At 31.5% G+C, this 25,515-nt stretch overlaps 1 protein-coding gene across 8 annotated transcripts in view; it reads left to right on the top strand.

Moving 5' to 3' along the window:
• LOC145256092 (armadillo repeat-containing protein 3-like) overlaps positions 1 to 25,515 on the top strand; it is a 257,032-nt gene that overhangs the window by 13,893 nt on the left and 217,624 nt on the right. For all 8 annotated transcript variants that reach the window (XM_080114720.1, XM_080114712.1, XM_080114690.1 and 5 more), the window contains exon 2: positions 22,072 to 22,143. In XM_080114720.1, the coding sequence (XP_079970846.1) occupies positions 22,099 to 22,143 (45 nt within the window). In that variant the 5' untranslated portion in view covers positions 22,072 to 22,098. The remainder of the gene's footprint in view (positions 1 to 22,071; positions 22,144 to 25,515) is intronic.

The raw sequence follows: 25,515 nt of genomic DNA, 5'->3' as shown, positions 1-25,515 counted from the left end.
AAACGTATCCTGTTTACTACATAATATCAGATTTATCTGAACAAATATATTTTAGTTAATATTTATACGAGCGACATACTCACCTAACACTAATGTATTTATTGTGTTCACTTGGGAAAGGTATGGACCCTCAACCCTCCCAGTTCTAAATAAAATAGTATTTTCTGTTCAATTAATTGTATACGAGTAATCATTCATAATAAGTATTTGTGTTGGCACTAAATGACCTGGATGAGTTCAAGATATTATAAAACGGATAAAATAATAATGATAAAAAAAGATTATTGTATGGATTTTTGTAAATCGTTAGAATCAAAATAAGGAAATGGAAAAAATAACTTAAAAAGAGGATAAGCTTTTGACAAATTAAACCTCTCTCTTACTTCAATGCAGCGATTCAAGGAACATTTACTCGAGATATAATTAACCAAATGCCCACTAACCTCGAATTGTAATCCTACAATTGTTTCAGAAAAGAACGTGTAATTTCAGATTAGGTAGTTAAAGTCAAGTATATAAATAAAAGGTACTATTTTTTTGTGTGTGTATTTTAATTACATGAGTCAACTGCTTTTCAAAGCCGTTAACTAAATTACCATAAATGATTCCCTTCCAACCCAACACATTCGATTCTTTCAAACACAATCGGCTTATTAGTTATTTCTCTTCTTTCTTTTCTGTGTCCGTAAATCTCCCGAGCTTTTCCTTCTAGCTACCATTGCATGATCTACTTTAATCTTGCCTGATCAACCTTTCAATATGTTTGATCAAGTAATAAGCAAGCTCACTGAATGATACCGTCCATACCTTCTGTAATAATAGACTGTGTGTAATTATATGTAGTACTATCTTTTTTTTTTTATTTGGTAGTCAGAATATATTTCAGAAGGTCTGATATGTTGCCCATACTTGATAAAAACAACAGGTAATGAGGGTTGTAAATATAATATTTCTCTTTATGAAAGTTAAGAATTTATGACATGTTCTGGAAAATTTATGGTAGCATGTGTATATGTGTATGTGCTTGTGTGTGTGTGTGTGTGTGTGAGCGAGCGGCGTGCGCGTATATATATATATATATATATATATATATATATATATATATATATATGGCGATTAAGCTACACAGAATATTCCCCGTTTCATCCACGCTAAAATTCATCAGGCTTATGAATCCTAGTGTGGATGAAACGCGGAATATTCTGTGTAGCTTAATCGCCATATATATTTTATAACTTACTACCTAGCTCTTCCTACGTATTGAGCACTGTTGAAGTAAATACTTAAACTTTACGCATAAATTCATACTTTCGTATATTAATTTATGTGATTAAATGAAGTATATATATATATATATATATATATATATATATATATATATATATATATATATATATATATATATATAAATAAAATAAAAATTACAATTAAATTTACCAAAATGATCCAAGATGGTAAAACTAAAGTATATTATAAATATTAAAGAATTAATATTTATAAAGTATTTTCAACCAGATGGAGAAGCTCGATAAAACCAAATAGGAGATAGAGCTTATAATTTTTTGCCCTATATTTTTGGCGCCTTTTAACGTCATCTTGTCTAGGTCATTTTGACATTTGCTTTTCTATTTTATATTTAATTCTATCACCATTCAACTCCCTTTTTTATCTTCTTCACTCATTTTTTCTCTTTTCTTTTTCTTCTTCATTCATTTTTCTTAATTACGCCTTGTCTCGGCAGCCGAGTCTAACGCATATCTTATTTTTCTTTTAATAATATTATTGGAATTCTTTCATCTTTTCCTTGTACCTATTTGTGAATTATTCCACGGATTTCGGCCTTTTGGATTATTTTGGACAATCTTTTAGTCACGCGATTCCCTTGGATTTTACTTGTGCGAATGGAAATTTAACTAACTTTTTTGGATTTGCATTTTTGGATTTTACCGTCATTAGATACTTTACCTTTTACCAGACTATCCATTCACGTGAAATCACCTTTTTCTTCACCATATTCCCCCCCCGCTTCACTTTTTGTTATCAAGTAAAATCTTTGACTTACTTGCAGTTTCATCAAATACGTTTGCAAGCAAAATCCGATCCCGCACTTTGCTAATTCCTACCCTCTGATGAGAAGGAAAGTATTTAATTAAGGACTATCCACTTTTTAGTGTTTCCTTTTCAAATTAAATACGTTTTAAACTCTTTTTCAAAGTGTTTTTTAACATGATTTTGTTTTTTAACTACTTGCTCTTATATATATATATATATATATATATATATATATATATATATATATATATATATATATATATATATATATATATATATATACGTGCGCATGTGTGTACCCGTGGCCGCGACCGCTAGCTGACCCTCTCCAAACAATTAGCAACAAAATAAAAAATAAAAATAAATATACCGAATCATAGCCCCCCCGCCTCCAAACATAAGCGAACACCCAACAGCTCAAGACATACTTACCAAGAAATCACCTCACAAACGAGACGCTAAAAACTTTAACACTAAGACTCGAATTTTAAAGTAACCCCCTCCTCCCACCCCCACATATTCCCCTTCCCCTCATGTATCCCTATGCCCTCAGCCACACCAGAAATGAATCTCTCAGACCCTCCCCCACAGGTTCCTTAAACCCCAAAACTAAAACATTATCGACACACCAAACGCACCCCCACCTTCCCTCCTTCTTCCCTTCCTTTCTTCCTTTTCCGCCCTCCTCGCAACCCCCCTGACCTCAATCACTCTTCCACTCTTTCATCCCCAAATAGCGAACATTTCTGTAAAAGTCTGAGGACGCTACAGACAGCAAAAAAAAAAAAAAACAACAAAAAAAAAAAACGGCCGTGTAGCCGAAACAATAATGTAACTTAACAGAAAGATACGGTAATAAAAAATAAAACGCATACTTGCTCTACGACAGTATTGAGCGCTTTCTTCAGTTTTTATTAATTACCATCTCCACTATATATATATATATATATATATATATATATATATATATATATAGCCATATGTTTGTCTGTCTGTCTCCATATTTTCAAACTCTATCACTTTCGAAACTAAAAGTCGCAGAGGGGTGCTATAGGCCTCAAATGATTGGATTTTTTTATGGACCGTTCTTTTATGGGTTAGGGTGTCAAAAATGGGTCAAAATTGAAAAAAAAAATCGTTATACATTTTGTACATTCCTCTGAGTTTATTTTTAATCTTTAATCAGTTAATATGCGTGTCACATTGGTACAGTGGTAATGTCACCAGCTTTGAATGCTACCAAGCCGATAGCACCTAAATATTTCTTTTTTTGCTTTTGGAATCACGACTCTATAATAATATATATGAAATCTGGACAAATTAAAATATATTTAAGTGTATTTTACACCCGGGTAAAGTCCTTCCCCCGCTGATATATATATATATATATATATATATATATATATATATATATATATATATATATATATAGTTGAAAATTAAAAAAAATGAAAAGCTTTTTTAATTTTAGAGGACGAAATATCTTGACATGTCTAACGTGTGGCATGGTTTAAAGATCTTATGATATGAAGTCGAAAGCATAACTTTTACTGGTGTTTTCCGTTAAAAAAAGAGGAAGGTTTACAAAAATTTCTTGGTAGGGATGATGTATAGAGATTAAAGGGAGTGAGAGAAAAAGTGTGAGAGAGGAAAATTTTAGACAGTTAGAGAAGAAGAAAGAAAGAAAAAAATAAAAGGGAAGGGATACAAATGGATATAAATGAGATACGGGAAGGTCGGAAACAATATTTCAGACAATTTGAATAATGTGGAGGTGGAGGTGGGATGCATTTATCAATTAGGAGCAGTTCAATTCACTGAATTTGGGTCACGTCGATCTTGTTCGTCTCCGAATTCGGGGAACACGGTCAATGTTTTTATGTTTGACAACTTTTTTTAAAGATTAAATTTATTTTCAATTAAACTTAATGTTTTTTTTTATATACGTTTTAGTTATATTCTAATTAAATTTATTTATTTTTTATTTTGTATCTTAATGAATTTATACATTTATTTAAGAAATTTACCAGATAGTATTTGTGTAAACATTTAGCTTATATATATATATATATATATATATATATATATATATATATATATATATATATATATATATATGTATGTATATATATATATATATATATATATATATATATATATATATATATTGTGCTTTAATTTTTTTTTTTTATAAAAGAAAGAAATCCCAATCTAGACAGTTTTCCAGGGGGTTACCTAAAATTTTCCAAATTCTACTTAAAATCACTTGTGATCTCTTTAGTCTTATCTAAATAAAATATTATAGCAGTTTTGAGAACCTGATTTATCTTTATAAATATTTTGCAATTCTGAGAGATTTATTCATTAAATTTTATCGGATTTAGTACAATTAATTGTTGGGGATATTCAGGTATTTAATTATTACCGCAATATATGCTAGGGGAGAAGATTAGTTAACTCTTAAGATCCATATATTGGGTATTAAAAAAGGAGCAAAAGAAGTGTGTGTGTTGAAACTCTTCGTAATTATACAGACACCCATAATTTTTGTGAAATTTATATAATAAAGTAAGGTTAATTTTTCTGTTTGCTCTAAAACATAATCCAAACCTTCCCATGCTAAGTGTGACGTACCCCTTCTGAGGTTAGCTTTGTTATCTAATCGTGATAAATTAATTAAAAAAAGAAATACTTTCCTCAGGTTGCGTGGAAGAACACGAAGAGCTATGCGCCAGCCCGTATTTAATTGACTTCCTCTATCAAAAAGAGCATTTTAAATGGGCGTAACAATTATCTACCTTTCTCGACTTAAATACGAACTATAGGCTTGTGTGTTATATAAAATAGATATCAGATTAATAGATAGATTTGTTTAGCAATCGGCTGTTCTGTCGCTGTAAGAAATGGGAGGTCAGAGAAGTTTCCGTATATATTTTTAACATGAAAAGATAATCAATTCAACATGTATATATATATAATTATTCTTTTTTATTTTAATGAACAGAATCAAAGAACAAATAGGTAATATATACAAATTTCAAAAGATGATAATATATATATATGTTGTGGAGACGCCCACTAATTAACATAGGCGGGTGACTGAGATATATAAAGGTATCAATCACCAATACCGGGAGAGTTTGGCAACGATCGCCAAATAGGCAAGACGCCTAAGTTGCCTCCAGTAAGACATGCAACACGCCACCTGCCGGAATATCTCCAACTGAAGTATATCTGAAGACATGTAAATATGTATATAATTTTTCTTCCTAATATATTATTGGATACCTTTACTTTTCGTGTTCTTGTTAATTACTTGTGCAGACATAACAGTGGCGACTGGAATTCGAAAAAAGACTTACACGGGATAAAATCCACTATTAAAACACAATAATATATATATATATATATATATATATATATATATATATATATATATATATATATATAAGTTCATAAGTGTTTCTTCTCTTTTGCTTTCTCTTTTTTTGAGCTCTCAATAACAAAAATAACAAGACGAATTCACAACAGAAATAACTTGCAGAGTTGCTCCCCTTAATGTCACTGGGAAGACAAATTTATAACAAAAATAGTTTACAGGGTTGCGCCCCTTAAATCAATTATTCTCTTTTGTTTTATTTCTTTGTTTATATTTCTCCTTTTTTCTTTTTATTATTTTTCTTTTTTCTTTCGGGCGATATATATTTTTTTAAATCAAACTCTTATGAGATTTCTGAATTTTCGACATTTGATAGTTCTCTCACAGTGGTTCAATATATATATCTTTATGACTGACAAATGAGGAGAGTAAAAGATAGACAGACCTTTAGTTTGCGCTGGTTGACAACAAATATGTTTATCTTTTCATATTTCTCGTGGTGTTGTCTTTTTTTATCAGCGGAGTTGCATAGACGTCTATCCTTCTTAAAATCTTTTCTGCAACTGACTCACGTTTCAAATTCTTAACGGTTCACTTTCTTCGAAAGAAACGCTAATTACATCTTTCTGAATTTTAAAGATATCGTTTTTTTTTCGTTTTTTTTTTCGCTGTTGCCGTCGTCGTCACGGCGATAGATTGGTTTGCTTGGTTGTTTTGATTTCTTCACGTTTCGGAATTTTAACCATTAAATTTATTTATTTTTGTGAAGACGATATTGACATATTTCAATATCACAACATAAGATGTTTTTGAAATCTAATTAATCATATTCCCCAAATTTATGCATTCATTTCTTCTTCTTACAGTAATTATATTTTTTCCAGATTACCTGACTCTCTCCCCTAAAAATTCCAAAAAGAAGGTAGCTGCCATTTTTACCCATTTCTTAATATGTACTACAACCGCTACTCAAAACACTGTATTTTCTGAATGGAAGGGAATTTTAATTAAATCACCTAAATTAGTTAATTTTGCCCTTCTAAGTATTGTCTACATAATACACTAGTTTTTCAATCTGAAAATCGCTCTCTTTCACAAAATAAAGGAATACTGGATTTTATTCATTTGGCTGCTATATACCTCATAAAAATATACCAATTTAACAAGATAATAATTAATGTACACATGGCCGCTTGCAAATGCCGGCATCTGTTTTATACCTTCACAAGTAAATAAATTTTTGATGTTCATATTGGGTGTTCATATTAGAGAGAGAAATATTATATTATATAGTAGTATTCATATTGGAGAGATATATATCGGGCACATTTTAACGAGAGACGGATGGGGACATTCGTATTGATGAGGGGAGAGATAGAAGAGGGATACATTTATACTCTTCTGGAAATGTTTCTATAACATATATTTTAGAGAGGAGAATCGGCTCTTATGATACAAGGGGAACAGTCATTTGTTATGTTTGAGAGGGATACATTTCTTAGATGGTGGAGACACATTACTTAGATGATGGAGTTTATACAATGTTCATTATCAGAAATGAGTGGAACAAAGTTCATATAAATGATTCACAATACCTTTGTTTGTTGAGAATGACACAACACAAGACGCAGTTACAAAATGATGATGCTCCTTTATTTCTTCGACCGGTCAATGATTTCACATCAAGGAATTCAAAGTCACTACATGATTTCAACTTCTAACCCTTCGATTCCAAAGGGGGATTCAATCCGGACTCGACTCTCCTTTCTGACCCTGTCTGTCGACTCTGTCCGACCCTGTCTGCTTGTCTCACTAAAACTAACAAACTATACTGAGGACTCATCTCTTAGCCATGACGTCATCGCATGGCCAAAAACATGCAGATCGATCCCATGGCCTGGACATGCTGCACGTGTCTCCTTCCCCCATGTCCGAGCATGTGCTCGACTCACGTGGTCATAAACTCACGTGCACTGTTCACACATATCTGCAACCCAAATTCTTCTAACCTATTTTTCGACTAACCTATTTTCCAATATGTTTAAATTTGCTATTGTTCGTTTTTCTAACTGACCTTGTTTCAATTCAATTTCCATAAACAGAATTGAATCATCAAATTCCTTTTTCACAATAACATTTCTAAACAATCGAATTCCTTTTCCAACAAACATATCTGCTATTTATTTTAAAACTAACAATCGGAATTCTCCTGAATCTTAATTCTAAACCTAGCTTCCCAGGTTCGAATTCTCGGTCTATCCTATCTCATTTTTACTTAGTTATAAGAACAGGGGACTTGTTCTTGTAACATTCGAACAATGACGTATTTTTTAAACTGGGTTTTGAATTGGTTTAATGATAAAAGGTGCCTCAGTCTAGGAGGATTTTTCTTTATTGCTTGAGGACAGAATAGAGGAGACGTTTTTCTGGTTTTTGAAATTCAATAAATAACATAACAGAATCGGCCAATTTCATGGCGTTACATCAAGGTTGGTTTAGACACACGGTCGCATTTTTTGTATGGCAACAAACACATCTTCCTCAAAAAGGGGAAGTACATTGATACAAAAGAAAATGCCTCTGTCCAGAGGACAGGATAGATAAAATATGCTATCAGTACAAATACGATACTTCAACAAAATCCATTAGATCGGAACCAAATAATTTACGGAATACTCTAGATTAGCGCTAGAAAGAACATACATAGTTTTTGATTGAATCTTTGAATTATTTTTTAACCCAAAAACGTCACAAATTTGTAGGCAAAAGTTTAGAGGAAGCAAAATGACGTTGGCTTTTGAGAATTAGGTTATTTACAAATATACAACCATTCTTTTTTACTTATTTTTTTTAATTTTTAGGGAGTTTAAAGTTTTTCTGTGTTTTTCTTTTTTTTGCTTTTGAAATTCAATAAATAACAATAGAATCTGTTAATTTCATGACTTTACAACGAGGGCAAGTTTAGACACAAAGTCGCTTTTTAGTGTGGGGGGAAATGCATCTCCTCCCTCTAAAAGGGTACTGGATACATACCCTAAAATACCCCAGTCTAAAAGATTCATATTCTCCTATACATGGCGAAATCCTATTTTAATCAACTAAATTATGTATAGTGATATGGATTCGTCTCTGATTTTTTTTTTTTAGAATATCTAATATTTATTTATTTTCAATTAAATAATATTTTATATTTCCCTCGGGCAACGTCGAGACTCGGGTGATGCTAGTTAATAAATATTCCTCTAATTTCAATTTATTTGGAGTATTTTAAAGGAATTTTAGGGAACATAATATAGCCACAACCTAAAATTTAAAAATTCAAATATTTTAGATTTGAATTGAATTTGATCCAGAGTTATTAAACACCAGTTCCGTTTGAAATTCCGTGCAGATTCCTGAGTTTTATAGAAAGATTCCCACGTTCAACAAGATACATTTGTTGCAGAGAGAAGCGAAAGTTGATAAAACCAGTCGACCGTACAACTAAGAATCTTAGACACAAGGCAAAGGAAGGTAACGGCAAATACAAAGAAGAAATGACAAACGCTGAGTATTTAGTTAAAAAGGACGATAGGAACCGTCCTCTTTTATTGACAACCAATTGAAGAAGGTAGGATGTTACACCGGCCGAAATGGTGTGAGAATAACTCTTGATAAGATCAGCAATCCGAATAATGCAAATACGAACAGTTACGTCTTTGATTTTCGGCAAAAACTATCTTTCAGTTTGCTGAAAAAACAAAGCAAAAAAAACAAAACAAAACAAAACAAAAAACAAAACAAAAACAAACAAACAAACAAACAAACAAACAAACAACATGTCACCTCCTCCCTCACTTTATCCTAGGTCACATTCCGGTTTCTCCTTTTGTTTAAGTACAATTACAATGTTATAATTTGGGATGACTGCAAAGGAACAGCCTATTATTTAAAGTAGACTTTTCTGTTGGCCTCATGTTAAACAGCTAAGTGTCTTCATAACCAGTTGTGTACGGCTTCGGTCAGGTGCTTTATTTCCTCTTTATCTTCCTCTGGATTACACTTTAACACACCTGTCAAAAAACAAACAAAAAAGCACAGGCAAAACCTTAAAGAAATAGTCAAGTAAGATAATCATACATTTTCTTTTTAAATTTGAATTAATGTTGAACACTGTTTTATTTTGATAATTATTTATAACTAGCCTGGGTGCCCGGCGTTGCCCGGATGTTTGGAAGTGTGTGTTGAGCAAAAAAAAAAAAAAAAGGTGGTAGTAGGCAGGCAGGCTCGAACCCGTACTGTGAAGGAGGAAAACAAAGTGAAAAAAAAACAAAACAAAAAAAAAATGTGACGTATTTGCGGTTGCGTCCATCGCCAAACCTTTCAATACTTATTGATATTCACAGGTCTTGAACGTAGCTACTCGAACGCCTGGCGAGCAGAACAATCTCAAAAACAAAAATAAACATGTATTTTTACTTGATTATCTAAAATAGGTTAATGATTTTAATTTTTTTTATTTTTCATTTTTTTTTTTTATATAAGGGAAGAATAATTGCAAATGGAGGACAGAGGCCAATAATTTTTAATTTTTTATTTAATATTTCGATCTTTTTTCTGAGTAAGGGGACGAAAGAGGCCTGTTTCTACCTGATCTTAGGATTAGAGCTAGTGGTAGCGTTCCATTGTTTATTTTTTTTGTGGAGAAAGAAACACTGTAAATGGGAGTTGGAGGTTAATGAATATGAATTCAACATATTGATGAAATATTAGAAGAATAAAGCAAAGAAGTCGTTGAAAGAGATGTTGCCGGAATAGAAGAATAATGTAGGTGATTTTTATCCAAAACTGAGTTAACTGATAAAAGGGTGGAGTTTTTCATTTATATATCTCGGCCAAGCATGAAATTTGTCATCTTTTAAGCATCAGGCACATATTTCCATATTTATCTTCACAGAAATTTCTTTTAGAAATGTTCATAAAATTTTTATTGACTGAATAGTTTCATCATCATGTTTTCAACATTTTCTCGTTCATTAAACTTGAATTAATTTCGTTCATTAAACTTGAATTAATCTCGCCCATTAAACTTGAATTAATTTCGTCCATTAAACTTGAATTAATTTTACATTCTTATAACTACTTTGACTTTGTCTTTTAGAATTTATCATTAGCTTTTTGACATATTCTTCTCTGAACTCCCAAAGCAGACATTCCTCAGAATATAAATGTATAAAACTAATAGGGTTACCTGGTATAACCTGGGTGTTATTGAGAACATCACATGCAGCAGCAGCAGCAGCAGCAGCAGCAGTTTTGTAAAGAATAAGGAGTATTTTTTAATATATTTTGTCTGAATGAACCTATTAGGTCCCACTGTCCGATAAATAGGAAATCCAATAATTTTTTTTTTAATCTGTAATATATAATAGTACAACTTACTGCATAATTACTAATATAAGATAACATTCATTCATATTCATCAACTTCTATCCGAAAGTTGTTGGAACTCTTTAAAAAATTCTTGTGAAATTTGCTAAAATTCTATTTGTTCGATGATGTATGAACTTAGCTGAGTTTCGCAATAGTTAGCCACTAACTGATTAAAACCAAAAGTGCAACGTAACTCTTTTGTGTGAACTGCTTTGCACTTTACTGTAACGTGTAAATTTTATCTTGAATGTATAGCTTCTTAATTTCCTAAATATATCTCATGTACTCAATGCTCTATTTATAAGATATCAATATTTCGTTTTCTAAATAAAATAAATATTTCTTTTTAATTTGTATATTCTAACCAATTTTTAGTCATTACACAAAGATTCGACTCAATAGCAAAAAAATATTAGATAGCCTGAGATTTAATGGGTCAATTAATAAATACATTGATTTCAGTTGATTATTTTTATTTAAAAGCAGAATTTAGCGAATTCTAAATTTAGTTTTATTTACTGTAAAATGTAAATGCCTCACAAATGTTGAGTACATTTATGTTTAAGGAGAGGGGTGGGGGGATTCTATTCAGTTTGCCCCCTCTCCTAAAAACCAATCACATAGCTCATTATACCTCCTTTTATGTCTACTTTGGCATAATTAATGAGCCGGGAGACATGGGTTCGATCCTCAATCGAGTCAGACCAAAGAATTAAAAATGCTATTTTATGCCCCCTTGCTAAACACTCAGCAGTAAATGAAAAGGATCAAGAGGAAGTGGAGTAATCCTGGTAATGCAGTGGCGCCCTACTCTATACTTCAGTATAGGTATAGGAGTTAATGAAAAGAGAGTCTTCGGTCGCCTTCGACTATAGTTGTCCACAGCTTTACCTTTATACCTACTATATGTGTCCCAAATTTGATAAGAATCTGTCCGGTAGTTTTTGAATTCATGGATACATTTATTTGCAGTTGATGTGATGAAGGAGCGGCGTTTTGTTTCCTTTGCTCCCATAAAAAACAAAGCAACCATGACTTATTACACTGCCTATAACGTTTACTATAAGACAAACAGATGTTGATCTTAATTATACAGACTAGCTGCTGTACAGACCCAATGTTGCCCTTGATCCATTATGTTCAAATTTATGTTGTAAATACTTTCGTATGTTTTATAACTACATCGAGAGTTGACGATGGCTAAGTGGTTAACGACACAAACTAAAAACCTGGGTGTGCCAAGTTCGAATCCAGTTCGTTCCATAGAAACACTTTCACTTACGATGTTGTTAACCTTTATATGGTCCTTTCCGTAAGTACCTAATGTCTTTCTAGAAAGAAGTCTAACTAGAGAGATATCAGGTAAACCAATGCTAACAGCAGAATCATCTGATTCATACGAAATGAATAAACATAACCACATCGTTTTTTTAATTTTTTTATTTTTGGTATCTATGCTAAAATTGAACACGTTTTCAGTTTGTAAGAATGAAGCAAGACGTAACAAAAAAAAAAGAAAAAAAAATTTGAATGAGTCAATAATCCAGCATTCTCAAGGATGTGTGTGAGGACACTTCTCAACCTATATGCTCAATGAATTATTGATCCACAGACTTGAAATTTGGTATATAGAATATTCAGACATGTGGAAAACATTTTAATTGGTTTTTATTCAGAAAAAAGGGTTTCTAAGAGGTTAAAATTGAAAAATTGATACGTGGGAGTGATCAGATTTTGATTTGTTTTCAACTATTTCACGACTGCGCATGCGTTGTCGTGAAACATGACAACTTTGTTATATTAAGTATAAGTTTGTGTGAAAACACTTTTTAAAGGTCGTGTACAGCGAGTCTAATGGCTATCGTACTTGACTCATTGTCTTTAGGTTTTAGTATTAATTTTATTTTTACTTACAAGAAATAAACTGTTTAGAAAAAAACATAATACTCACATGCACATGTCTCAGTTTCTTTCCGTTTTTTACTTCCTTTTTAAAAAGTTTTTGAACGTTATGTTTAATACCTACAGTATTTGTGTTTATAATAAATAAGAAATCAGCATTTATTAAAATATATAATATTCATACGTATTTTACGTCCGTGCAACGCCGGGTGTCCTGCTAGTTTATTTATAAAAAAACGAATGAGAAAATCTAATTGTAAGTAAAAATAAAGAAGGAATGTTAACTCTTAAAAGAATAAACGTGATAGTTTTAAAATGATTCCACTTTTTTGTAAGATCAAATCAAAGTGTAATCATATATATTCTTAATCTTTTCGGTCTTTTCCTACCTTGAACCGAATGCAGAACTATGCTTATGTCGTTTAAGGACAATTTGTCGTTTGTAATGAGCATTATTGCCTGCATGACCAGCAATAAAGTTGCAGGAAAAACCTTAATTTTGACTAAAAGAAAAAGATCACACTTAATTTATAGTAGACAGTAATAAATTCTCTTAAGGTTAGTATTTTTGTTCATACCAAATATTAACCTTAAAAAAAACAATAATTTTCTGTGAAAAAAACAAAACAATAATTTTCTATGAAAAAAACCCAATAATTTTCTATGAAAAAAAACAATAATTTTCTATGAAAAAAACAAACAATAATTTTCTATGAAAAAAAGAAAACAAAAATTTTCTATGAAAAAAAACCCAATAATTTTCTATGAAAAAAAAAAACAATAATTTTCTATGAAAAAAACCCCCCAATAATTTTCTATGAAAAAAAAAACAATAATTTTCTATGAAAAAAAACCCAATAATTTTCTATGAACCCCCCCCCAATAATTTTCTATGAAAAAAAAACAATAATTTTCTATGAAAAAAAACCCAATAATTTTCTATGAAAAAAAAAAAACAATAATTTTCTATGAAAAAACCCCCCAATAATTTTCTATGAAAAAAACCCAATAATTTTCTATGAAAAAAACCCCAACAATTTTCTATGAAACCCCCCCCCCCCAGAATCAATGCTAATATCTGTTACTCTGTAAAGCCCTTTAAAATATTACACAGGAATTGAAATTTGGGAAATATTTATTAATTGATATCTAATACCTATTGAATTTTATTGCATTCATAAAGATTTGCGCTTTTTTGAATTTTCACACAGGACGTCCACCCTCATTTTACACATTTTGCATAAAACTAAATTAAACTAAATATAATCCACATTTGAACTCCTTGTGGATAGCAGGCATGTGTCAAAATTCATAATGAATTTAGGATTAAATTTTATGCATACAAATATATAAGCATATAAACATATCTAACTCTATAAAAATAGACATATGTGAGGGGAGTTGTTCTGATGTATTGTAGAGATATCTCGCTTTGAAAGTTAATTTAAAAAACACGAGTAATAATGGAATATGAAAAGCAGATATAAACTGCACAAAAGTTTCATATATATTTAAACATACAAAATTCATATATAAACATGGAAGAAAGTAGGAAAATATTCTGGAGGTAAAATCTTGGTACTGTGTACTGATCAGTGGTTGTAGTGCTGGGAAGAGGAAGGTTACTCCGATTAGTTTGTAGAAAGAGAATTGGGTGCAATCATGTTTTTGTGGTACCTTTAAGCATTGAATACAGAAGAAGTGTAATTGAATTACTGGTAGGTTGAGAGATGATAAGCAGTTTGTGTGCAAGAAGTGTAAGACAATGGAGATAAATGAGAACTCGGTTATAGTCAGCTAACATACTTCCTAATTTCCGGCGTAGTGCTATTGGAAGCGGTAACAAGGTAAATCAGTTCCTTCACTTTTATTGTTCTTCAGTATTGTGAAGCGATTTATTGAAATAAAATAGAAGAAAATGACATTAGTGAAAATTAAAATTAACAAAATTATACAGATAAAAATAACACAATTAGTCTTTATTTGCTTTTAACAATTAACAACCCCCCCCCGCTCAATAATTCTTTAAAAAATAAAACTAATTCCAATAATTCTTAGTTAAAATGTCTGAAAAAACTTTTCTGTGATTATTAAATAAAAAAGAAAACATTAGTAAAAATAAAGAAGAGTATATGCACAGGGGAGAGGAAAAGCAAAGGAACTGATTTGCTTTGTTACCGCTTCTGGTAGCACTATGCCGGAAATTAGGAAATAAGTTAGCTGACTATAACCGAGAACGCAGATGTTGAAAAAGTATATCTGGATGGTAGAGTGTTTAGAAGTTTTATTAGCTTGGTGACACACAGGATGAAAGAGGTGTTAGTGTATTTACAAGGGTTAATAGTAGATTGAATAAGTTCAAGGAACTTCTGCCATTACTAATCAGCGGACCATTACCACAGTTGATCAAGGGAGAAGCCTGTCAGGTATGTGCATGTAGTGTGATGAAGTGAAACTTGACCTTCATGTGTATGAAGTGAAACCTGGCCAGCGTGGGTTGCATGGATATCTTTATGCTTTGAATGATATGAGAATGATATGATGGCTATAGAATGTAAGTCTTAAAGACAGGCTTAGTTCTGATGACCTCAGAGAGAGATTGAATCTATACAGTATGTGATGTGTGCAAAACAGGAGACTTCAATAGTATAGCCACATTGAAAGAATAGATGAGAGTTCTTAAATTAGTAGATGTAAAACAGACGTTAAACCGAATATGATGATGATAATGACAAGTTTATTCATAAATTTGGATGCACTGAATGTGATCTGCAGATTCGCTGTCTATAACAAGACATAAGTGTGCTTGACTCAAATAGAGTATTGTATGTACTATATAATATACTATATAATAATAGTATGTGTGACATGTAGCTGTATAAGGATTAATAGTAGTGAGAAGTGTTCAATATAAGATCTGATCAAAAGGAATGGGAAAAGAAATGATATTTAAGTGTTCTTTAAAGAGAGACGCCTTGGTTGGTGAGTAAGGGTGGGAGGCCGAGTGATGTGTTCAAAGTAAGATGTCAAAACTATGACATCTAAATTCTACTGACTTAATTTCTGGAATATTATCGCCTTTTATAATGCTGGAAAAATATGATGGACTCGCAAAACATGAAACTTTATATTTGTTTGATTAGAATAAAACGTAATCATTTTTGTATCTATTAATTTTTTTTTTTTTTTGCTGAAAATTCTGTGTGGAGCCACCTGCTTATGAATTATTTTAAAACACTTTTTATTTGGACACCATAGGGTGAATATTCGGTTCTTTTATTTTTTTAAAATGCTTTCATAATTTTGTGCTAGTTGGGGACGGGGCGTCATACTGGATGCCGGACATTACTCCGCTATCTCATACATTCAAACCGAAAGATCTTTTTAAGATTCTAAACGCCCCTTTAAGTGCAATTGTTTGTGTCTCTTTTGCACTTAGTTAACCGGATATATTTGCCAGGTAGTTTCTAAGATTCCTTTTCATGAGTCCGGTTACTCTTATAATTGCCGGAATGATGGAGATCCCCTCAAGATTCCAGTTTCTTTTCATGTTGTACATACGTATTTTGTAATCTTTTTACCTTCTCATTTCCGTTTAACCGTACATCATTAGGGACGCTCTATATGTTATGACATATCCACTTGTAGAACTTCATTATAAAATGAAACTCAAATTGCATTCTATTCTTGTGGAGAAACAAATAAATACTGCTATGAAAATTGTTTTGAAGCAGATTTGTGTCGCTGTGATTTTTTTTTTAATTTGAATAATTTGAGTTAATCCATGTGTGACATTTATGTCGAAGCAATCATTATTAAAAAAAATTGGAAATTCGCGACTTCTTAATTCTAAATTGCATTTTCCATGACTACAAAAGTGTAACAAATTAATGTTATTCAAATTATTATTAGTAAAAGGTAAGTTAGTACACATTTTTTTTACTAATACATTTGGTTTAAAAATACGGTGGATAGTTTTATCATGTTACTAGCAGGCCGCACGCCAAGCGTTGCCCGGTCGTAAAATACGCATAAATATTATATTTTAATTAATGCAGAATTCTTATTTTTTATAAATAGAAATACGGTAGGTATTAAACGTGACATTAAATTCTTAAAAAATAATAATAAACAAAAAAATGAAGTAAAAAACGGAAAGAAGCTGAGACATGTGCATGCGAGTATTGTGTTTTTTCTAAACAGTTCACCTGTTGGAAGTAAAAAAAAAGACTCGAGGTGAGATCGAAACCAAAACCTAAAGACAGTGAGTCAAGTACAATAAACATTAGGCCACTTCGACATGCAGCCTTTTTTCTAGATGAAAATCAATTAAAAAGTTTTCCACATGTCTGAATATCCTTTATACCAAATTTCAAGTCTGTATATCAAAAATGTGTTGAGTATATAGGTTGAGAAGTGTCCTCACATACATGCGCACATTCTCACTTTTATAGATATATAGATTATTAGTTAGTGATTGCGTTACTTTTATTTTAAATTAGGGAATCTGCACAAAATTTAGAACTGAACCCATTATTTAATTCATCAGGGTAGATTATTCTTGTTCTTCTTCCTTTAGCCATGGCCGATTAAAAGTATTAATTATTATATTAACACTTTTGCTCGATTATGACTGATGGAACGAGAACAATCTATCCCCATGGATTAAAGGAAGGGTCTAATTTGGAATTCCATACACGTTGCTGATTGTAAGATAATAATTTTCAGGTTAAAAAAAAAATGCACCTAAAAAGGATCGGAGGTTACATCAACCGAAATTTTTTTTGCAAGAAGAACAAGCCAATTGAGAATAGTAGTCAGAATAATCCAAATAATAAAACAGATTCAATATCTATTGTATACGATTAATTGAACACAAGTTTCATTTTGCCTATAGATGGGGAGCAATTTTTTTTAATGAAAATTACTTCAGACAAGGCATGAAGCTGCTTAATGTAAGGAGCTAACAGGAACAAAATATGATTATCACAAAGACAGGAGATGCCTATTGGCTTTAGTCTTGAAAAGACCAAGGCTATATGTAGGAGGAGAGAGTTCCACAAGTCTGTAATTCTTAGAAAGAAATTGCAGAAATAAGAATCTGTATTACAACGAAGTATCAAACAGAAAATTGATGAAGATCACTAAACCAAACAATCAAACGAGCTGGAACAAAGGAAACATGGAATAGATCAGACAATTGTAAGGAAAGCATTTTAGAATAGTATCTTTAGAAAAGACCCAGACGCAACATTACGTCTGTGAAAGAGAGGTTGCAGAGAAGAAGAAAAGGAATAGCCAATCAAATTACAGGTAAGTTTCTGCAGCATATCAAGACCCTCAAATGGGACAGGCATTTATCATCCCAAACATAACAACAATTCTCCATACATGATCTAATAGTAGATTTATAGAGAATAGCCTCAAGTGTGAGAAAGTGTTTAGAACGACTTTCAAAGAAGCAGGAAGCAATGAACTCTAAGAAAGATTTGATGAGAAAAAAGACCAACGAGTTTCAGAGTAAATTTCTCCTCAAGAGCTGAGTCATCCATAAGAATCTTATGAAGAAAAAGGATATGTGTACAATTGAATTGTAAGTTTATACCTTTTTCCAACTTTATTAGTGTGTAAACCACCTTAGATGTTTCATGGGTTTGACAAACGTGAGACAAGTATTTTAAAAAAATTAAAGCATTTTGTTTTGAAGTCAATTTCCCTTTTTTTTAAGTGCATCTAAAGATTGTTTTCAGCAACTGAATTCTTAACTTTTAGAGTATCCCATGGAGAAAAGATGTGACACAAGATCGGAAAATGAAAAAAAATATTTATCTATTATTTAGTAATTAATGATATAAATATATCGTTTTCAACTACATTTAGAAAAAAAGTGCAACAAAATATACATAACATAAAATAAATTCAAGGTAATTTTTAGATTCAATTTAAATCAAATTTTTATATTTTACTTTGTAAAGTTTATATTTTTATGTTATGTACATTTTGTACTTTTCAAAAAATTTTAGTTGAAAATGATATATCTCTAGCTTTAATTGCTAAATAGATAAATTGATTTTTTATAAGTGCAAACAAAATGTACGTAACATAAAATAAATCCAAGGTATTTTTTCGATTCAATTTAAATCAAATTTTTATACTTTACTTTGTAAAGTTTATAAAAGCGCACTTTGAAAATTGATAAATTTCAAATGAAATTTTTACCTTAATTTTAAAGTTCATAAAAACATTTTGTTTAACCATTTTTCATGCTTTGCTAACTTGTGTCCCATTTGTTAAGATTATAATTTACTTCATTGTTGAGTTTAAATTAAAAAAAAGAAAAGATTAATATGTTTTTGCATGCGTGTAACAAGTTAAAAGAATTTTTTGTTTTAATATTCTACCTGGTTTAAAAAGTAATGTTTATTATAATAAACAAAATGATTAAACTGATTTATAAAACATAAAAAAATAAAAAAAAATATATATATACTATTAAATTTACTCTTCTGTCTTTCCACCTCTCTTTTGAAGTAATATTTCTCCTTTGAATTTTTATTTCCTTACTCTCTCTATTCAAATCTCAATTTCATAAGAGAGCAGTGAAAAAATATATGTCATGAGGTCTACTGAAAGTCCTGAATTTACATGATATCCAAAGCACTGCAGAGTGGACCATAAATTTATCGCTCTAAAGAAAACAACACTACAGCTTTAGTTTAAAACTTTGTTTTTTGAAAAAATCAATTAAGGTAACTTGATTATTTAGTAGAGCTAACATCTATTCAATGTAGCCGCCTTCTGCCTCAATCACCACCTCGATACGGGTCCGGGACTGGGAGCATGCTTTTTCCACAAGTACCAATGAGAGCTCGGTGAACACTCGGCGGACGGCGATGATCAGGCTGGTTTTGGTGTTGTGGAAGGTCATGTTGGTGATGTTCTCGGTTTCTGATCAAACGAAATAATCCAGCTAATTCAGGTCGAGGGAGGAGGGGGGCAGTGAGAGAAGAGTATGAAGGCATAGCTAACCTAAGCCTGGTCTCTTTGGACTTGTGGACTGGCATCGAGTTCTGCTGTCACACCCAGGGTCTGTCAGCGATCACCTGATTGCACCAGGGGTTCACACACACTTCAGCACATCTATGTACATTTTGGTGTTGACTTTCAAGCCGACTTCGAAGATATGAGGTGGCATGATGTGGTCCTCACTGTGAATCAAACCAAAGACCATAACTGTGGTCGGACACTTTGTTGAGTTGTGCCCTTAAGCGTTGAACCTTACAAATTTGCATTTTGAGGGTGCTGGCAATGGTCCTGTTGTCATAACTTGGATCGGTAGAGAGCATGAGTTGTACAGCAGCGCACCTCCAATCTCGCTCGTTGAACATTGTGTCACTTTCAGGTATGATAGAAGGTTCCTATCACTCTTAGGATTTGTACACAACTGGGCAACAAGTAGATGGTCTGCAACAACATAAGAAAACCGGTTTTCATCAAACGGAAATGGAATAATGTCGTCTTGCTAGGATGACAATTTTATTGTTTACCCCCAAAAGTTTAGAAGATCACCAATCTACACACACACCCAATGGTTTTCTTGTAATTATTTTTCTATGGATTAATTTCCCATAAGTTTTGGAATTTATACTAATTTCGAAATGACAAGTAAATAGGTAAGAATGTCTTCACCTGAAATGCGTTCATTTATAAGATCATCAATCTACAGAAGGAGGTGTCCGAAGCAGTGATAAAACCTAGTTTCTAACCTGCCCCTTTTTCATCTGTTTTATTAGTATTAAAATATATCCTCAAATAACGACAGTCACAGATTTAATAGTAGTAGCAATAGTAGTTTTTTTTACTCTCTACTAGTATATACATCCCTCTCTCTTCACATGTATTTCTTCTGCTCCTGACACTTTGCCACTTTCTCATTGTATGTGATGTTTTAAAAATAAACAGATCTTAAAATTTCGAAATAGAAACTTCTATATAACTTTTTTGCAGAGACAAATTTTATAAATCGTCTAAAAAACAAGTGTGTAGAATGAAGTAAGGAACATATTTTTTAAAGGTTTCATTAAAAACTGTTTAATATATAATGAGAAAAATCGAGATAAATATTTGGAAACATAAAAAAACAATAGAAATATAAGATCTACACAAATATCTCCTTGTAATTGAAAGCGTCTTTTAGTTAGATAGAAGTATTAGAATAACAAATATTGTTTATCTCGCGCTTTTGCGCTAGGAAAATATAACATTTCTTTTAAATTAGATTATGCTGATGTATATAAATAAAATCAAAACATTCAAAATCTAAGAACTAATAGTTAACATCAGTTTTAAAAAATCTACAATCATCTTGTAAGGATCTGATTTGTATTAAAAAAGAAGTTTAGATTTTAAAGTTAAGTTAATAAACGCTCGTTTCTTTAATTTTTTTCTTATATATTTGAATTAAACCAAGTACATGCTAAAATATTTCCCAGACTCAGAGTTGGGTTGTGTTTAAAAATAAGACAACTTCTATTTCAATTTGTGAAATAAGTCATAATTTACAATTAACTTATTGTTTAAAAAGTTGTTACAGACCTGCCTTGTGCAACTTGTACATCTGGTGGACCAAAAATGAATGAAGAAAAAAGAAATAAAAATGGCACCTTATCTCTTTATATGCTTGCAATGTTACTACCTGATATGAAAATGGGATGCTACTGGTTGGAGATAAAAGAGGCCTGATTTTTCAGAGAGGGCGTTCATTTTGGGGTTGGACTTTGAAGAAGTGAGTTCGATCAGCAGAAGTGCTTCTGAAGTTGAGAGAGTAATAGTAGAGAGTTAAGTTTTTAAACTAAAGAAGTGTGTCAAATCTAACAATTGAGACTTGACTAATTTAACCCCACTTATAAAGTGCCGTGTCTTTCTCTAAAGTTCTATCACTTTCCAATTCTTTCACTGAATTGTTTTATCGATAACAAACTTCTAGAAATAGACCAGTTTCATTTCATTAATATAGAAAAGAGAAGCGGAAGAACTGAAATCTGCTTTCCTGGGATTTAACAATTTTTCTCAGTTCTTGAGATAAAGTATAAAGGAAACGTGTTGATTTATTATCACGGAAGCTTTCGACTTTCATAAGTCATAGAGAATATGTTGTGTTCTGTATGATTTGAGGGGCTAAATAACGTTTTTAAAATATAGACACTGATTAACACAAAAATAACAAATCCTAAAGAATAAAGTAACTATAGTTACTTATTCATCAAAGTAATAATATCTATTTTTATTTATTTATTGCGATAATTTATTGTTTTTATATTCTGCAGTGTTGCTGAGTGAAATTTGTAATAATCATGAAAAAAGGGAAGAAAGATGAGAAGCCTGCGGCTACTGATGTTGTAAGTATTTTTTATTGATTCTATCTTTAATTTACTTTATATTTACATTGAATCAATACATTAATAAGAAATAAACAGGAAAATAATGATCTGTATTTTCAGCTAAAAAACACCAAAACATTTCAAGTAAAACCCAATCCATTTTCGGTTATCTTGCCCGATTTTTTATTTGTAAAAATTTAATTTCAGTTCTAGATTTGTGAAAATTCAATAAATGAACCTTTAACAAACATGTAACGTTACACACGTGTTAACCTGTAGACAATATCGCAAGGAAACCAAGTTAAAACAGCAGACATTTATTTCCAGGTACTTTCCAGAATAATGCCTTGTCTCTTGTTCAAACCTATCGCTCTTGGCACATGTGTATAAGACGTCTATCTCTGTCTTCACCCATAAACTGAACGTGATCCTCAGTCTGTGCAAACGTTTTTCTTTTTATGATCTTTTTCTTTCCTTCCTCGCTGTAACATCACCTCGCACACGGCTTGATCATTTGCATACAGATACTGCTGCGATGCATACGTCCACGATCATTTGCATACAGCTACTACTGCCATACACACCTTCACGGTCTGTTACAAATGGATGAACAATTGATTTAGTCTCTTGAATTCTCATATAAAAATCTCTTCATAAACTCTGCAGTTTTACCATTCAAATTATGTTTATGATGTAGGGGAGGAAATTAGGAAGCACCTTAAATCATATTCATCATGCTTGCCATTAGATATATTTTTAAAATATCTTTTTTTTTCTGTGTGAACAAAATGGCAGTAAATGCTCCAATAAAATATAATGTACTATAAAATAATTTGATAAAGATTACATTTTATCTTATATATAAAGTAAAGTGATTTTCTCCAATTTCATTGACCGTTATAGCTTTCTATTCAAAATCTACATACGCAAATCTACATTGGCATCGATTTAGACCAATTTTCTCTCACGTTCAGATTTATTGTCACTGCCACCCACATTCACTAGGCAAAGTTCTTTCTCCATAGGACACATTTGTTCATATCATTGACATTATTTAGTATTCCTATTGTGTTATTGTATGTTTACTACTGTCGACTCTTTCTGTTTTGAGACATTTTGATTGGATAAAGACTTTTTTTTTACATACTGTGATCTTTCTGCAATGGGCAATGACAAGTGACCTATAAAACAACGTCACCATTAGGCAAGACAGTCTCGCCACGTAAGCTTAAAGGGAATTAAAACATGCCATCAAGGTTAGCCAATCAATGACCCTTATTTGTTTGATTGACATTTATAAAGTATGGATTCTCAAGCAGATTGAAAGCATTACGTTGTAACATGCTACTTCAAATAAAGATAAATGAGAGGCTTTTACATTCTCGGAATAATGGATTACAATTCTCTTCACCTGCCATTGGGTCTGTTGTCGGTACTCTGCATCGTAGTAGTTCAATGGCTGGTTGTATGATGATAAATTTTACATTTTGAACTAAACTCATACTTATTCACATGCCTGAATTGCTCTCATCCATAGTGGAATGCTGACGGGACAAACTAAGATATTTTAGAGCAAGATTGACTGTCAATAGTGTATTAGACTTTAAATTAACTTTTAACGGTTACGTCTACTATGCACACGTCATTTCCATCTTTTTCTTTTTTCTTATTAACACCTGGACTTGGACCATCTTCCCAGCCATTACTACATTCTTTTGGAGAGGGCTGGGTTTATTGCTTTTCGTCTGATGTGTTTTCGTCTGTGAAAGTGACGACAGAATAAGATATTTAAGAGTGAAATTGACTTTTAACTGTTTTGTTATGTCTGTTATTGTCTTTTTTTTTTCCATATTTTTACCAATACTTAGGGTTAGTGATAGGGTCATTGAAGATCGTATTTTTTTTTTAATCAAATATTATCTAACTTGTGTTTAACATTCTTCTACAAATGATTACTTAACTGCTGTTGAAATGATATAATTATTTGTACTTATGAAATAATCTTACACGTTAACGTCAGCGGTGTGAGTTCCGTTATAGAAACGTTGATTTAATTAGAATAAAATAAAATACGCATCAGATGCGCTTGAAAGCCAAATTACAACGCAATATTACAAAAATGCACAAATATTTTACTTGTCTGAAATTTTTAATTTAAATATATTTCGGAGTCAAACTCTATCCTCGGTATTTTGTACATCTTTTTTCTTTCTTTTTGTTTCTTCTTCTTTCATGCCATGTTGTAAATTTGGAGAAAGAAAAGTCAGTTAGTAAAGATCCGTGCGTTGTCTCTCAGCGGTTGTATTTTGAAATGTCGGAACGGTGCGTTGGCTACGCGAGATTAACATCAGGGGTTCGAGTTCCGTTATAGAAGCGTTAATTTAATTTGAATAAATAAAATACGCATCATATGTGCTTGAAAGCCAAATTACAATGCAATATTACAAAAATAAACAAATATTTTACTTGTTTGAAATGTATAATGCATAAAAAATGTACAAATTACTAAAGATGGAGTTTGACTTTGAAATATATTTAAATTATAAATTTCAAACAAGTAAAATATTTTTTATATTTGTTTATTTTCATAATATTGCGTTGTAATTTGGCTTTCGAGCGTATTTTATTTATTCAATCTTACACGTTATTTATAAATTTAATAATATATAACTCTACGATTGATATTTATAGCTAAGTAAAAGTTGAGTAAAAATATGTGGAATTTAGAGGGGGGGGGGGAGAGCATAGATTTCATTGATTCTTTAATTTTCTCAGGCAAAGCCCGTGCTTGGGTCTGGCTATTTTTATATTTGCAACTATTCCACTTTGAAGAAATGCTTTATGATGTATTATATTAAAATGGTGTTTGTTTGTTTGTTTGTTTGTGGTTTTCTTTTTTACTCATCAGGAGTTATCAGTGATTGCTCACTGGCAATAACAATCGATGTTATCTGAAGTTTGAGTCACAAAAAGTCTTCTCAGATTTCTGGTACTCTTTGGTTCTTTCGATAATCATTGGAAATCACGTTGCATTATTGCAACAGCCGTTTATTATTGATCTCTAGCTGATAATGATAGTTGGCTTTCTATGGAAATATATAAGCCTTCCCAAGATCTAAGTACTCTCTGCAACCTTCCAATGAAGGTCTGGATGACGTTCTCCTTCCTCGATATTTCTAACCCTTCACGACTATTATTATTATTTTTAATTATTTTTAATTATTTTTTTATTCCTCTCAATGAACACATCCAGCATGTCAATGGTGCATCAAGCCAAAGTTGATGCAATTCTGACGAATAATTTTGGAGCCTATAAGTGTTTATTGTTTTCAGTATTAGCAGTAGTAGTATCATTACGACCCGATATTTGAAAATGTACTGTTTCTTCAT

This window comes from Euprymna scolopes, chromosome 3 (genome assembly GCF_053919585.1).
Source record: "Euprymna scolopes isolate OS-2025 chromosome 3, ASM5391958v1, whole genome shotgun sequence".
Classification (NCBI taxonomy): domain Eukaryota; kingdom Metazoa; phylum Mollusca; class Cephalopoda; order Sepiida; family Sepiolidae; genus Euprymna; species Euprymna scolopes.
The sequence above is the reverse complement of the archived record's forward strand: the minus strand, read 5'-3'. Positions and strand labels throughout refer to the sequence as shown.